Source organism: Danio aesculapii, chromosome 7 (assembly GCF_903798145.1).
Source record: "Danio aesculapii chromosome 7, fDanAes4.1, whole genome shotgun sequence".
In the NCBI taxonomy this organism is placed as follows: domain Eukaryota; kingdom Metazoa; phylum Chordata; class Actinopteri; order Cypriniformes; family Danionidae; genus Danio; species Danio aesculapii.
In genome coordinates, this window is record NC_079441.1 from 70554386 (window position 1) to 70569981 (window position 15596).

The 15596-nt window shown below is 37.8% G+C and overlaps 1 protein-coding gene across 1 annotated transcript in view; it reads right to left on the reverse strand.

Annotated features, from left to right (window-relative positions):
* The window catches only part of dhx15 (DEAH (Asp-Glu-Ala-His) box helicase 15), a 52721-nt gene that overhangs the window by 14318 nt on the left and 22807 nt on the right, over positions 1-15596 (reverse strand). The window contains exons 6-8 of the mRNA XM_056462432.1: positions 12563-12730; positions 945-1031; positions 519-668 (exon numbers count right to left, since the gene is read on the reverse strand). Of these exons, the coding sequence (XP_056318407.1) occupies positions 519-668; positions 945-1031; positions 12563-12730 (405 nt within the window). The remainder of the gene's footprint in view (positions 1-518; positions 669-944; positions 1032-12562; positions 12731-15596) is intronic.

Sequence of the window (15596 nt, forward strand, 5' to 3'; positions counted from 1 at the left end):
TCCACAATAGATCCAAACAGCTTGCATTTTGTCAGATCAGTGTGTTAGCCCAATATCTGTGCCTGCTGACATATATTAAGGTCGGGGCACTAATTGGACTACAAGGGATAGTTCGAAAGAAATTCATAACTTTAAGAGTTTGAACAAATGGTGAGGAAATGTTTATTTTTGGGTGATGTACTCCTTTAATACAGGACACATTATATATATATATATATATATATATATATATATATATATATATATATATATATATATATATATATATATATATATATATATATATAAACACATACATGCATACACACACACACACGTATAGATGTGTGGACTATAGTGTGGCACCATATCAAACTAGCAGACATCTGTGACTGCATTGATGTTATGTTGCCTTTCTATTGATTTAAAGTAAAAAGTGTTTGCTAAATGAATAAATGTAACTCATAATGAACATCTATCTAATGACTTTCTGCTTTATACTTATGCACTACAGATTAGTTATGAAGTCTTTCACAAACCTGCATCTCAGTCTTGTAGGCCTTCTCAGTGTAGAGCCGGAAGCACTTTCCCGGGCGCGTACGTCCGGCACGACCTGCTCTCTGCTGGGCCGAAGCCTTGCTAATAGCAGTCACAAGCAGAGACTCGACTCGAATGCGAGGGTTATACACCTGCGCGACAAAAAGGAAAGAGCTGTGTGAATAATAAATGCACACCATTGCACCACAGCAATATGCCAAAGCGAAGCCATCCTTCATCTCTGACTGGACTACATGTATGACAGCAGCAGCTGGGCTAGGGAAATGTCAGCAGAATAAATAACTAGCTTTTCCATCTCGAGTCGCTGTCAGAGCCCCGCCACTGGGTTTATCTGGGGATTTCAGAGGCAAGAGAAACAGATGATGGGGCGAGATTAGACAAGTGAGCCAGAGAAAGGGAAGACTAACCTTTTGCTTGGCAAAGCCAGGATCAATTACAAACACCACGCCATCGATGGTCAGGGACGTTTCAGCGATGTTTGTTGAAACCACGACCTGTAAGAGCAAAAAACAATACGATCAAGATTGAAATCAAAGAGGCCAAACAGATCTTATGGCCAAAACAAAAAGTGAAAAATCGACACACACTATTGTCGTCATTTTAAGACTATTTTATGCCACTGAATACATATTTATTTTAATATTAGGTTTAATAATGCACGTATAACTTAAGTTATTAATCTTATATTAAGAAATTCTGTCTGTTATAATAATGAAATATTTTTTCTTTAAAATAAATTATCTGACCTTCCAGCATTGAAATCAAATGGACCAAACAGATCTTAAGAAACCAAGAAAAGTGAAAAATTAATAAGCAGCTGCTTTTTGAGCAAGCTGGACCATTCGGTGCAAAACAATTGAAGAGTCAAGCAGATTTTGAGTTGAGGAAATATGAATGTGTTCATCTGTGCTAAACTCAAGCAAACTTAAGTGGTTGCCATAGTGTAAGCACATTTTTGGGTGAACTAACCCTTTAATACATAACATTTATTAAATGAACAACATAATAATAAATACAGTTTGCTTCCCAGATGCCCACACATGCCCGTCAAGATAACTGTATATCTGCATGCATGTTATTGCACCTGAAATATTTGGGATATACATTATTGTCGTCATTTTAAGACAATTTTATGCCACTGAATGCATATTAATTTTAATATTAGGTTTATTATTGCAGATATAATGTTTCAAAGTTATATTAAGAAATGTGAAAAATGTATACGCAGCTGCTTTTTGAACAAGCTGGACCAAGAGTCAAGCAGCTTGAGTATTTTTGAAGGAAATATGAATGTGTTCATCTGTGCTAAACTCAAGCAAACTTAAGTGGTTGCCATGGTGTTGCTACAGATGTTCAAAGTGGTTTAAGCACATTTTTGGGGTAACTATCTATTTAATACAGAACAATTATTAAACGGACAACAACATAAAAATAATAATAAATACAGTTTGCTTCCCAGATGCCCACACAGGCCTGTCAAGATAACTGTATATCTGCATGCATGTTATTGCACTTGAAATATTTTGTGATATACAATATTGTTGTCATTTTAAGACCATTTTAAGATTTTATTAATTTTAATATTAAGTTTAATTTTGCAGGTATAACTTTTTAAAAGCAATATTAAGAAAATTTGTCCGTTATAATAATTAAATAAGTTTTTACAATAAATTATCAGACCTTACAACACTGAAATCAAATGGACCGAACAGATCTTGACCAAAATAACTGAAAAATCAATGAGCAAGCTGCACCAGTCGATGCAAAACAAGTGAAGAGAGTCAAGCAGCTTTTGAGTTTTCTGAAGGAGAGGAAAGGAACAGTGTTGACAATGCTCAGAAATGCAAAGCAATTGTAAAGAAATGTACTTAAATTGTTTTAACAGCACTGCTATTGAAAAACAAAGACTTTGTAAATGATTTTAGACTGTTGGTGTGCAATTGCTATCCTTTTATGTTGGCTATTGTTTACAGAGAAGTTTAAGCTACTACACTGCTATAAAAATGAAAAATATATTCATTTTATATATGTTAACTGCTTTAAGCATTGCTATGATTTCTGGATGTTTCTAGCATTTTGCTATGCTACTGTTGAAACCTGCGTTGTTGTTTTACATACACTGCTATAGATAACATACATTGCTATAAAAAAGTGAAGATGATCCAAGTGCTTTTTGAAAAGGCTTTCCAGTCTGAATGCTTTGCAGGTTCTGAGAGATTGAAGATGTTCCAAGTGGTTTTTAAAACGTTGCCAAAGCGTTCTAAGTGGTACGTGAAAGTTTCTAGCATAAAATGCTGCAATTTGCTAAATCTTTATGCTATTTCTGCTGTCTAGATATGGCTCAGCTCTTCTTTCAACATCCCATCCACACTCCAAAATGACTTAAAGAAATATTACCTTATTAAGGCTGCACAATTTGAGGAATCATCCATGTCGGTTGCACAAGCAGTACAGGATTGAGTTGAATACTTAGCATATCAGGCTTTTTAAATCCTTAACTCTCCACACCAGCACGGTGGCTTTTTTTTTGGTATATTTCATTGGTGATTTGACAGTTCTGGGCAAACCAAAAATCGAATTATAAGGAAAAAGTTCTGGAGAGGAAGTGGGTGAGAAAAAAAAAATCTGTGGGAATTAAATCCTTAAAGACACTTCAGTGAGCTGTCGCAAGCTGGAAGACTAATACAACCCAACAGGGGAGTAAGGCAACAGTTGCTGCAATCAAGTCAAATCGGCAGTCTGCTGGCTGAGCTGGACTGCTTTCCACCGAGCGGCCCGTCCAGACACATTACTACTGCTCTTTTTGGCGGCGAGATACATGTCTGCGCACAGCATGCAGCCATCTTCCCCTCCCTGGAGAAGCAAATCTCCAAGAAACTCTATTATTCATGCCACGTCTCGCTCCTTCGCTCTCTCTGTCCCTTTACAGTACAGGTGGCCTTCATCATGTGTGGTGTAGTGACATATTGAATCATCCTTGAGCTAGAGACGGTAGACCGGCTTTGATATGGTGAGATGACAGCGGATGAGAACATAGGTAATGCTTTGGGAAGCGCTTTAGGACTTTGTGAAAGAAAGAGCTGCTTGTTGGCCCAAATTAAAGGAATGGTTTACCCAAAAATGAAAATTACCCCCATAATTTATCCACCCCCTCAAGCCATCCTTGGTGTTTATGACTATGTCAGACGAACACAGTATAGTTGGAAATTCTATGCTGTATTGTGGTGTTGGATAGTGACTTTTATTTTGAAGCTTCTAAAAGTGAATAAATCTGTCTGTAAACTAACCCATAAGCAAACCAGGATGTTAATGTATATCTGTATGTGATTTTAAAACAAATACTTCTAGTGTTTAAATGATAAACTTTAATAATTCGCTTCCGGCGACGGCCGAATGAGTGAATGACGCATACGACATATAATGCAAGACGCAATCACAGTAGAATCTCCAGGAAAAGATGCATTTTGTTTTTGTTTTTTACCACAGAAGAAAACAATGAACAAGAAAACTAGTTGGTTTGGCATTAGGGTTGTCAAAACTTTTGAGTTCGGTACCAAGTGGTACTGAAAAAAAAAAAAAAAAATGCAGATTTCCTGTCAACATCTGAGCGCAGTTCTTAAACTCTGCTGATTGGTCAACAGCAGTGAAGAGAGTTGAATTGATGACCTTCAAACCAGGATGTTGATGCATATCTTCTGAAGAGGACTGATGTGATTTTAAAAAACAAACCTTCGAGTGTTTAAATGATAAACAATTCGCTTCCTGTGGTGACCGAATGCACGTTATGAGTGAATGACGCATACGACATATAATGCAAGACGCATTCGCAGCAGAATCTCCAGGAAAAGATGCATTTTGTTTTTATTTACCACAGAAGAAAACAACAAACAAGAAAACTAGTTGGTTTGGCTTTAGGGTTGTCAAAACTTTTTGAGTTTGGTACCAATTGTTACTGAAATTTTAAAAATGCAGATTTCCCGTTAACATTTGAACGCTGTTGAGCATGTTCTTAAACGCTGCTGATTGGTCAACAGCAGTGAAGTGTTGAACTGATGACCTTCATGACAAATCACAGTCATTTCTGTAGAGCATGTAAACAAAATTAATCAGCGACGTTTGAGAACGTGATCAACAGAGCTTAAACGTTAGCGATGTTGCTGATTTTCAAAATATCAGAACCAATTCACACCAAAGTCGATGCTTTGGACAACACTAATTGGCATTACTGTATGCAGTATATTACCCTTACAATGCTGCCTATAATGTGCATTTGCTCAACAACAGTAGTCAGTGTTTTGAGTTTACAAAAACACATCGATCAACTTTAAAAGGCAGGTGTTAACCCCCAGCGTTAGCTTGAGCTTTTGTGATGGATTTATGCGCTTTTGGAAGCTTCAAAATAAGCCACTATACAACACTATAATACAGAATGGAAGAGCTAGGATAAAATTTTAAACTTTGTGTTCGTCTGACAGGAAAAAAGAAGAAGAAAAAAACAGAAAAGTGGAAGTGCGCTCGTTTATGCAACCATTTTAGATACATTTCAGTTGCCTATAGGAGAAAAGACCAGGAATAACAGCAGAAAACTAAAAATACATACTCTACAAATTAATGCGTTTATGACTGTACATAAAATTAATAAGAAAATATCAGTTTGCAACATCAAGCAGCATAACGAGCGGTTTTTAACATCTAAAAATCAAATGGAAGTAAATGAGATCAGGAGTCTCGAGCCAATAAGGTTCCAAAAGCATCACCGCTTCATACATGAGGAATAAGGTCGATACAACAAGAATGACTTGAGGGAGAGTTAACTGTTTCTTTAAAAGTTTGGAATAACTTTTTTTGGAGTCAAATTTAACCCACAGGACCCGTTTCCACTTGAAATTAACATGCAATCAAATAAGCTTCCATCTGACTGCGTACAGATTGTATAGATACCCTTTCCAATTCTTTTATTACTCTATGGAACACTTCCACAGGAGCTCTCAGGGTGACGCATGAGTACTATTGAATGGACAAACCCATGTTACACATATTTGTACAAAGCAAGCCAGTTCACAGAATGTGAATGGCAAGTACACTTTTGATGAAATGCTTGTGTTTTGGTACAACACAGTTAAGAATGAATATCTTGTATTGGTGCGTTTCTTACAACACGTCCCATAACGATGATGTGATAGGTCAGTAGGATGAAAAACCTTTTTGTGGCTGTTCAAACGCATCTGGCAACATGAGGACTGTACACTATGAAAGCAATCCAATCGAATTGACCACTTCTGGAAATGGTAGAGAGTGGAAATCTTTAGCTTTTCCCACTTGTGATCAGACTTGTTTAAAAAGTGTAAATGGGACCAAAATAACCGTCTCATCTCACAGATGACAAATGGTGAAAGAGAAGAGTTAAATAAAAAAGTAATGTTTTTTTTTTGTTACACACTCTCCATCTACAAGAAAAGTTTGGAGAAGGCATACACTATCAGAAAGAAGTCTGTCGTTTCACCAAAAGATGCATTAATAATTTAAACAGATTAATCACTCAAAATCAAAACGCATTGTGTGAATTTCCATTTCATGCCAGCTTCAGCTCTCTATGGACATGTTCACACTGCAAGTCTTAATGCATTCCCAGAATGCATGTAAATATATTCTAATCTGTGTCAGATGTGAGTGAACAAAATAAATAAATAAATAAAAATGTGCCTGTGTGTTAAAGCAGCCTTTGATATTCCGGTCCCAAAACGCAGCTCAGGTCCCACCTTCAACATATTTAGGGTATTTTTTTTTTCTATTTGACTGAAAAATTATCTTCCAGTAATACAGGATATGAGGTATAACTCATGCCTACAGCTTCAAGCTTCATTCATTAGGTTAGGGGTTTGTTTAAATTCCTAACGCTAAGTGGGAGCAATATTATTAGGAATGTTTGCTTTGGCGTGCTCCGCTAAAAAGTTTTTGCAATTTAAATTTGCTCAAATGTAAATTCAGACTTGCATAAAACTTTCTGGCCTTTATTACTGGCGGAAAAACAAATAATGGAGACAAACCTCATATTTCATGTAATTCAGCCTCCTCAAATGCCTCCGAGGCACTTAAATCTTACTTTTATAAGTGGATTTTCTCAAGCCACAAAATGCTCGGCTTGGCAATGCAGCGGAGGGGTTTTTAACTCTATTCATGGAGCCTTTGACCTGATGTAATTCAGCTTCTGAAAAGAATCATCTGCCTATATATTCATGGAAAGGCTGAGAGAATTGACTGAAAAAAGGCCATCTGGAGCCTGGAGACTGAGGGCCACGACCCAATGCCCACAGAGCGTGATCCTGACAGACCACTGAATGACAGCGGGGTCTGGAGCGTTGCAGACACACGATAAAAAGAAATGAGGGTTCCTAACCAGTCGGCATCCTTTTCAGAAAACAGGACCACCTGGGAAAGACCTTTGAGATGAAATACATTCCAGAGTGGTAGCCATGGAAATTATCGAAAGGTGAGGGCCGTTAGAATGAATAGCACGGCAAAAACACTAAATGCATTACAAGTACTTAGTCATACTCATTGAACCATGAGCTGTTGAGAAATTGCATCTTTTAGGAGGCAATGATCCATGCGCAAGTGTTCTGGAAATAAAAAAATAAAAAAAAGTTGGCGGGGTGATCGAACAAGGCTAATGCCAGCAACATTTCACTTGAATAAGAGCAATTTCAATTCTCTCAAATAAAACCTGCAATGTTCCCCTTTTGAAGTAAAATACTGCAAGACACAGGAGCTACCAGCGTTGGGGAAAGTTACTTTTGAAAGGAATGCATTACAATATTGAGTTACTCCCCCAAAAGAGTAACTAGTTGCATTACTTTGTTACTTTTTATGGAAAGTAATGCATTCTGTTACTTTTGAGTTATTGGCTTTACTTTTTCCTACCTGCCTGAGGCTTGATCTCTTTCAGAGCTTGCTGGGTATTTTTCTTTTTTTAACAGAGGAGCTCTGCATTTAACGACCCACTGTATAACCTACACCTTCATTTACCTTTAAAAAAAAAATTACTAATAAAAATTGGAATAATGTTACCTTCTGAGAACTTCCTGACGCTATACATGCCGTATAAACAGATTAATGAAAGTTGAAAGCAATGTGTTCGCAACGTTTGTATATACATCTTATTAGTTCAGTAAAATCACTGTCCATTGAGACTATAATCCCCTTTTCTTCCATGTGTTCAAAATAACGAGAATACTTCCATCACAGAAATGAAAGACTCTGCCATCTTGGTTTGTCTGTTCCTGTGGGGAGCTCATTCTCTCGTTGAGTGTGTGATTTAACGTGAATACACTGTAATTTTAATCCAGAAAATTATTATTCTAATTTTTTTCTAATTATTTTTATGGGTTTTAACCTTTATTGCATAGGACAGTATAGAGTATTGACAGAAAAACAGGAAGCAGAGAGAGGGGAAGGATCAGCATAGGACCGCGAGGCCGGAATCGAACTCGGGTCGCTGTGATCACCGGAGTGCATGTGTCGACGCACTAACCACTACACCACTGGCGCCGACAGAAAATTATTTTTACAAGTTTCTCAACGACCACTTGATCACAAAATCCTGGAGGGACTGATTAATTCCATTGAACATCACCATTGAGACTGGGGCTGCGCAATATTGGAAAAATCTGATATCACGATGTGTTTTTTCCAACTAAAATTTTGTAGTATGAATACAGTTTCACAAGTCTGAATAGCTCTATTTGACAGTTTTCTGAGGAATTTTTCCTTAAAACAAGCTAAATTATCTTCCAGTGGATTAAATAAAAAAATAAATAAATAAAAATCTTGTTTTCGCTTTAAAATTTAGGCATTCGGCCCAAAAACAACACAAAAATTCTAAGTAAGAATTTTTTTTTTGCATAAACCCACAAAATTCCATTTAAATACAGTGATTAAACACAATTCTGCAGCTCCCGGTCAAATATAATTCAGACTTAACATTGCATATCTTTGCGATGTGACTATTGCGGATGCGCACATTGCAATATCAATACTGAAACGATATATTGTGCAGCACTAATTGAGACAAATGCAATGAAATTAGGGCTGCTTGATTCTGGGAAAAATCATAATCGTGATTATTTTGGTCATAATTGTAATCACGATCATTTAAAACGATTATCAGCGGGCCATATGTCCAAAAAGCTTTGGAGATATACATTTATCATTAATTAGAAATGTATTAAAAACATGAATGAATCGAATACACATCAATAAATGAAGCCCTTCCCATGCTGCAAAATTCACCTTACAGTACACGAAACGCAATAATCGTTTTATCCTGATTCATGTTTTTTCATAATTGTTGGAAGCCAAAATCAAAATCTGAATTAATGAATTTGCACAGCTCTACATGAAATGCCATGCCACTTTTTTTTTAACACCACTGCCTCTCAACAAGCAGCTCTGAGTTCCCATCATCACAGGGGTTGCAGCATATTCACGTCAGCCCCCGTGAATCCAGGCCCACTTTCATTTTCTTCAGAACAGCGCAGGCAAACAGCGGCAGATGTTTGAACTTCTGAAGCAGCTTATGGCCTGGCTTAAGAGTAATCAAACCTCAGAGAACCCCGAGCCTCTTTAAACATGGAAGTGGTCAGGGGAGAGATGAAATGACACAATGCCCTGGTGGAGGGGAATGGAGGAGGCAGATACTTGACATCTGAAGCAGTGGATACAGATGCAGTTCGCTACATCAAAACACAACGCAGGCACGCAGCCAAGACTTCCTTAAGACTGTAAATACAGCCATCAAGTTAAAGAAAGAAGAATGCAGAAATCTGCGGATGGGTAAATGTTTGCGTTCGTTTATTAGGACATTAGTGAATGTCCTCGGCAATAATGAAAGTGGAGCAGTTTGTCAGATGACTCAACTCCTCATCAGATGTTCGGCTAAATGTTTGCAAACTCCTAGCCGATGATCAGATGTGATATTCTGTCAGACTTTTAAACAGTCACACAGACAGCAATGCATGTATGAACTGCACATGCTCACCAGAAAAGCAAAGTTCGTGCAAATAACATGACTACTACGGCTAATGTTCTGTAATGACATTTATTTAAACTGAACCAGTTATATTGTAACTATAGTAGTCAACAAATGTTTGCAAACCCATAGTCGATGATCAGATGTGTCGATGATCAGATATTCTGTCAAATCTTTAAACATTCACACAGACAGCAGGTGTTTTGTTTACTGTAGTCATCATTATATTAGGAAAGTAGACAAAATAGCTAAATATTCCAGTCTTGTACATAGGGATGGGTATTGTTAAGGTTTTAACGGTATTACTACTTTTATCGATACCACTTATTGGTTCGGTAACGATTCTCTTATCAGTACTTTTTGCAGTGTTTTTTTATGAAGAAAAAAACTAATTGAACAGAATTAAAAACACTATTTATTACATTTTAATATAAAATAAAACAAAACCAATAATTGTAAAACAAATAAGTAAAATTTTCCCCTGTAAGAAATGCACAATGGTTTGAAGGAAAATGACTCCGTTTTTAACCGTTCTTCTGGACAAAAATCAACATGTGTGACTTTTCTGGCAGAAGTCAGGATCTTTCTTGGTTTACTGTGCTCCCTGCAGATGAAAACAGCCTTACAAAATGCTGTTAAAGGAGATAATGGTTATAATTTTTCATTAACGCATTCACATAAATGAGTTAACTGTGTTTAGGGAGTTAACTGTGTTTTGAATACAGTTTTGGAGCATCTTGCAATGTAAAAATAAGCAGTTTTTTATCATTTCTTAAAAAGCATAGTTTATTATTAGGCTATTCATAGGTTATATTTGTAAAAACAGCTGACGTAAAAGCATTTTTAATGTTTAAGATTTATTTAGACTACTGCAGAAAAAAAATACAGTTTTCATTGTAAGCAAATGAGTGTATATTTAAACTATAAATACTAATATTAATACTACACTAATTTAGGTGACTGACTGCTGACATAATGTGGATGATGTAAAGTTACCGTTAGTAGCTAGTCAGTCAGTTAATGCACTTTTTAAAGATGCTTTCACTTAGCCAGATTGCTTGCGTTTCCATTTATACAAAAAAACAACTAGTTGAGTTTGTTGTAACAGGCATTGTCGCTGTCCACTCGGGAAATACAACCCGTTTGGTTCTCTCGGCCACTCCGCAAGCTTCTGAGCTGTGTGAGTGTGAGTCTGCGTCACGAGCTATGTGTGTGCGCTTAGTGCGAGCCTCAGCTGTGTGCACGTGAACAGCCGAGAACTTTGTGAAGTTATTTATACTTAACGTGCTCGCCGGAAACGCAAGCATTTCGTGTCTCAAAAAAGTGTGTGCTCCGCCAGCCGAAATCATGTCGCGCGCACACAAAGTGAACCCCCGCAAACATAGTGATGACGTCACATTCGTCGCGTGCACTCAAGCGAACTCGTCGAGTATAAACCAGGCTTTATTCTACAACACAGAAGTGTGCTCATTTTTGCGATTGATTTAGAGCTTCCGATTTAGTCGCCCATGAGAAAAAAATATTAGGAATAATAAACACAAAACAGTCAAACTGCTTGCTCTACAAACAAGTGTTTTTACGAATATAGATAAAATTAAATAAAAAATATCAGTTTGCGACATCAAATGGCATAACATGACTAACTAAAACCAATGGAAGTCAATGAGAGTGGAAGTGTCGAGCCTAAAAGATTGTTATGGCTGTGCATGCTCATACATGAAGTATAAGGTCAACAAACCAGGAATAGAGAAACCAAAAGGACGACTGCATCTGCACAACCTTGTGCTAAGAATAAAGAATGACAGAGGGGGGAAAGACGCTTCACAGTGGATGAGCTCTTACAAAAACCAACACGACTCAAAATGCCAAATGACCATATTCATGTCAAGAAGCAGAACAGGAGGGAGTGAAAGCAAGCAGTCTAAAACAGACTCCAGAATAAAAGAAATAAACATTACAGCTCCAAGACTTTTCAATTGATAGAAGGATGTGAGTAATTTTTCTCCTTCAAGAATTAGAGAAAAGAATCATATGCTGACAAAAGCAGCATATGCTATGAGTCACTGCTATACCAAAGCTAAAGATGGAAGAGAAGAAAAAAGTAAAGCTAATTTCCATGATTTCTTACGCCTCATTTTCCCCCCACTACAGACAGATCTGAGTCATTCTCTCCTCCTCTTCTTTCATTAAATGGATTGAAGAAGCCTATACAATCATGTATAGTTATCTTGATTGTTTGACAATCTCCCGCTGACAAACGTGAAAGAACAGTTCGTCCAAGAAAGGAAAATCTGCCATCATTCAGCCTCATGTCGCTTTAACCTTTTCATTTTTAAAATAAGAGTCTTTGTATACTTTGCTTGGAAATTTTGATTGAGTAAACTTGTCATGCAATAATAATAAAGTACATACAGAGAGTAGTCCACACTTGAAACGGATCAAAAAGGTTATAAGACAATAATGGGTGCTGTTCAATAGTTTTAGGTTAGTTTTGATCCACTACAAATGTTGGCTGCTGTATATGCGAGTGTGTGTTGTGCGTGTTCATCATTTTTTCAATGTACTTAAAGGGACAGTTCACTCAAAACTGAAAATTCGGTCATTAATTAGACACGCTTTACTTGTTGCAAACCTGTTTGAGTTTCTTTCTTCTCTTGAACACAAAAGAAGATACTTTGAAGAACGCTGGCAACCAAAGACCACCATAAACTACAGAAATGCTTGTGTTTAACATTGCGGGTGAGTAAATAGTGTGCAAATTCTTATTTCACTGGTGAACTATTCCTTTAACCAAAGAAAAAACAAACATGCATGAGGATGAAAGAAATGAAGTGTAGTTCGTTTCTTCAATACTGTATCAGACACTTAAAATAAACAGTCCCGAGGGACTAAAAGTGATACCCTTTACAAATATGTTGGGTTCGCCACAGATCAGTTGACTATCTATATCTATTTTTGATCTTGTGATGATCACATTGTTCGGAGTCACATGCTTACCTTCCTGCCGATGGCTCCGTTGGGTTTGCGGGGTGGAGGAGGCTCAAAGATCCTCTGCTGCTGCTGTGGTGGCAGCGTGGAGTACAGCGGGATGATTTTAATGTCTCCAACATCAGGACCAAGATCGTCAATCTCCCGTTTGATCCTTTTGCAGGCTTCGTCGATTTCCTAAAATGCAAACAAACCAATGTTAGGAGGCCACAGACCGAAATGAAGCGTAAAATTTACCTATAACATTTGGCAAAAGGCCTTTTTGAAATGTAAATGCAACATATAATAATAATTTATAAATATATATAATAAGAGGAACTCGGATAAACCATATGTTGTCGTGGTCATGTGTTTATTAATCCAATTGAAAGAGTTTATATCTTATCCTTACCCTACACTATAAAGAATGGCTGCGTCCGAAATCGCCTACTATCCAGTAGGTACTGGATTTGAATTCAAATGTACAACTCAACCGTTAGCAAAGCATGTCTATACAGTTTATATGCGAGTAGTACGAATGAACTCGGATGTACTACATCCACCATTTTGTCATCATCACATGACCTACACACATCAGTGTTGCTTTACACCCATTTGTAAATTGTCTCTTGCATCATGGGATATCATAGCACCAATCGGATGTGTACTTCAAAATCTCGCCGGAAGTAGCAGGTCATCCAGGTACTTCTCGCATACTGTTTTTTGAATTCTATGGATTCAGACATACTACTCCGCTTGCATACTTTTTTAAGCGTACTATCTAGTATAAAAGTATGCGATTTCGGACACAGCCATAGACTGGTATTTCCTGGGTTTCAACGGGGCATATTTGGTTGTTCTGTGCTACTCAAAAGCTCCCTCTGGCCTTCTGGAGGAGATTTACTGCTGATCACATCATCATACTCCTCTCACATGATGTGCAAGACAAGCGCAGCTTTTGCTGAATCGTAAATGCGATTTTATGTCAATATATCGTTCAGCCTTAGCAACAACTACTCAATAAGAAAAAGATTGGAAAATGCTCCTTTACATAAAATTGACAACAGATTGCAGCTGAAATGAACAATACTGGAAACTAGTAATAAAGTAATACCTACTTATATTCAATATTAAATAGCAAGTTCACATCAAACACGAGGAGAACATGTGTATTGCTTCACGATTACTGACAGGATGTTTTTCGACTATTGCGAATTTTGTGCTCAAATTTTTTTTTAATTTGCGCAGAAAATGCAACTATGGCAAAAATCGCAGCACATGAATGACATATTTAGCATCATTTATGCTGCCCAGCAGAAATGTTACTCTATTTGCAGATTTGCATTGAATTTGTATGCAATTTAATTGGTAAATACCTAAATTCACATTTAGTGTAAAACCAGCTTTTTTTAGCATGGTTCCAGGTCCAATCCTATGTTACGACTTCATACCATTTACAATAGTAATCACTTTACTAAACCAGTCTAATTTGACTTACTAAAACTAGACATGGGTTTATTTGTGTACGTCTACCTAGAAGTCTCCTGAAATGTTGCCACAAGCATGCTCTTCCAAAAGCCTAGGTTGTATAATATGAGAGATTTGTATATGATGGCTATTTTCTTCTTCCAAATCTCCAACTGGATCCAAAAACCACCAACTAGAAACAAATCTCCTAGTCTCCTGGAGGTTTTTCCAACTCCAATGCAACTTATGCCCAGCGTTGCTTTTTAATGTAACTGAACAACAATGCTTACAATTCATAAGCTTTTACAACATGACACATCAGCGAGTTGTGACAATCTGCCCTCTGTTGGTCCAACGTCATCTCATATCAACTGGTTTTGGATGAGCAACCCATTAATCTCCAACCTTTTACAAACATCATTAACTGCTGGATCAATTCCCCAATGCTGGAAACTCACCAGCACCACTGAGGCTTGGGTGGTTTAGTTGCGATACACTTGACGAGCCAGTTATGTCAACCAAGTGAGAAAACGAGAACTGGAGTGCAAGGCGTGCATGGTGCTTGGGTAAGATCCCTATGGCTGTGCTATCAACAGCGGCAGTCACAAGGGCACGTGTACACTCACACACATGCTTTATTATTCCAGATGGCAATGTAGTAGAGCTAATGTGAGATGAGAAATCTGCAGCGATGCAGAACCAGGAGCAGATCTGTAAAGTGATGCTGAACGTACACAAACATAGTGGCTTGAAATCTAGAAATACATGACAGCCGTCACAGATAATTAGAGACGATACTAGCTTGATATTTAAAAAGCACTTACTGAACTATTAACTACACATTAAAAAGGACCGTCAAAATAAAGCCCAAATCTAGACCACAATTACTAAATTCCTTCCCTCATTCGTCAGGCAATTCATTCACTTTGACAAATGCCTGGTATTAACTGCGAGGCTTTGTCTTTTTTCATACACAAGCACATTTTGCTCATCAAAACTAGCACTCATCTGGAGTTTATAGCTTATCCAGTAGCGCCATCCTCAGGTCAATGTGGGTAGTGCGACTTGAGCTGGAAAGAGAGATGATAAAACACCCCAGCTATGATCTCTACAAAAACTTTTAATAAAGCCGTTATCGATATGAAGACATGCACTGCGACACTGAAAGGCCCTGAATATCTCATAGACATTTTACTTGGGACTCTTTCATTGCGTATTTAAGAAGGCATAGCCGATCATTTATCCATAAAAGCATTAAAGCTCGTAAGCATGCTGCTGATATCCCAGGAATGGTAGTCTGTGCACGCGTCGGAAAAGCTCCCTGGGGTACAATATGCGCAGAAAATGGCGCCGGTGGCCATGTGCATCTTAATCAAAGCTCTGCCACAACGGAGCAGGACAAGGCAAATCTGAATGGATTGATCAAATTAGCCAAAGTATTAATAGTCCATCAGCCCTTGGGAAGCGGCAGCTGTCAGGAGGACTGCTATCCGTGCTGCCAAGGCACTGGGGAGAGCGGGACACGCGGCTGTGCCAATGCAGAAGAGCCTGCACCTGGAGCAGGACGCCAAATCCAGATCCCACGCTTCTCACAGCG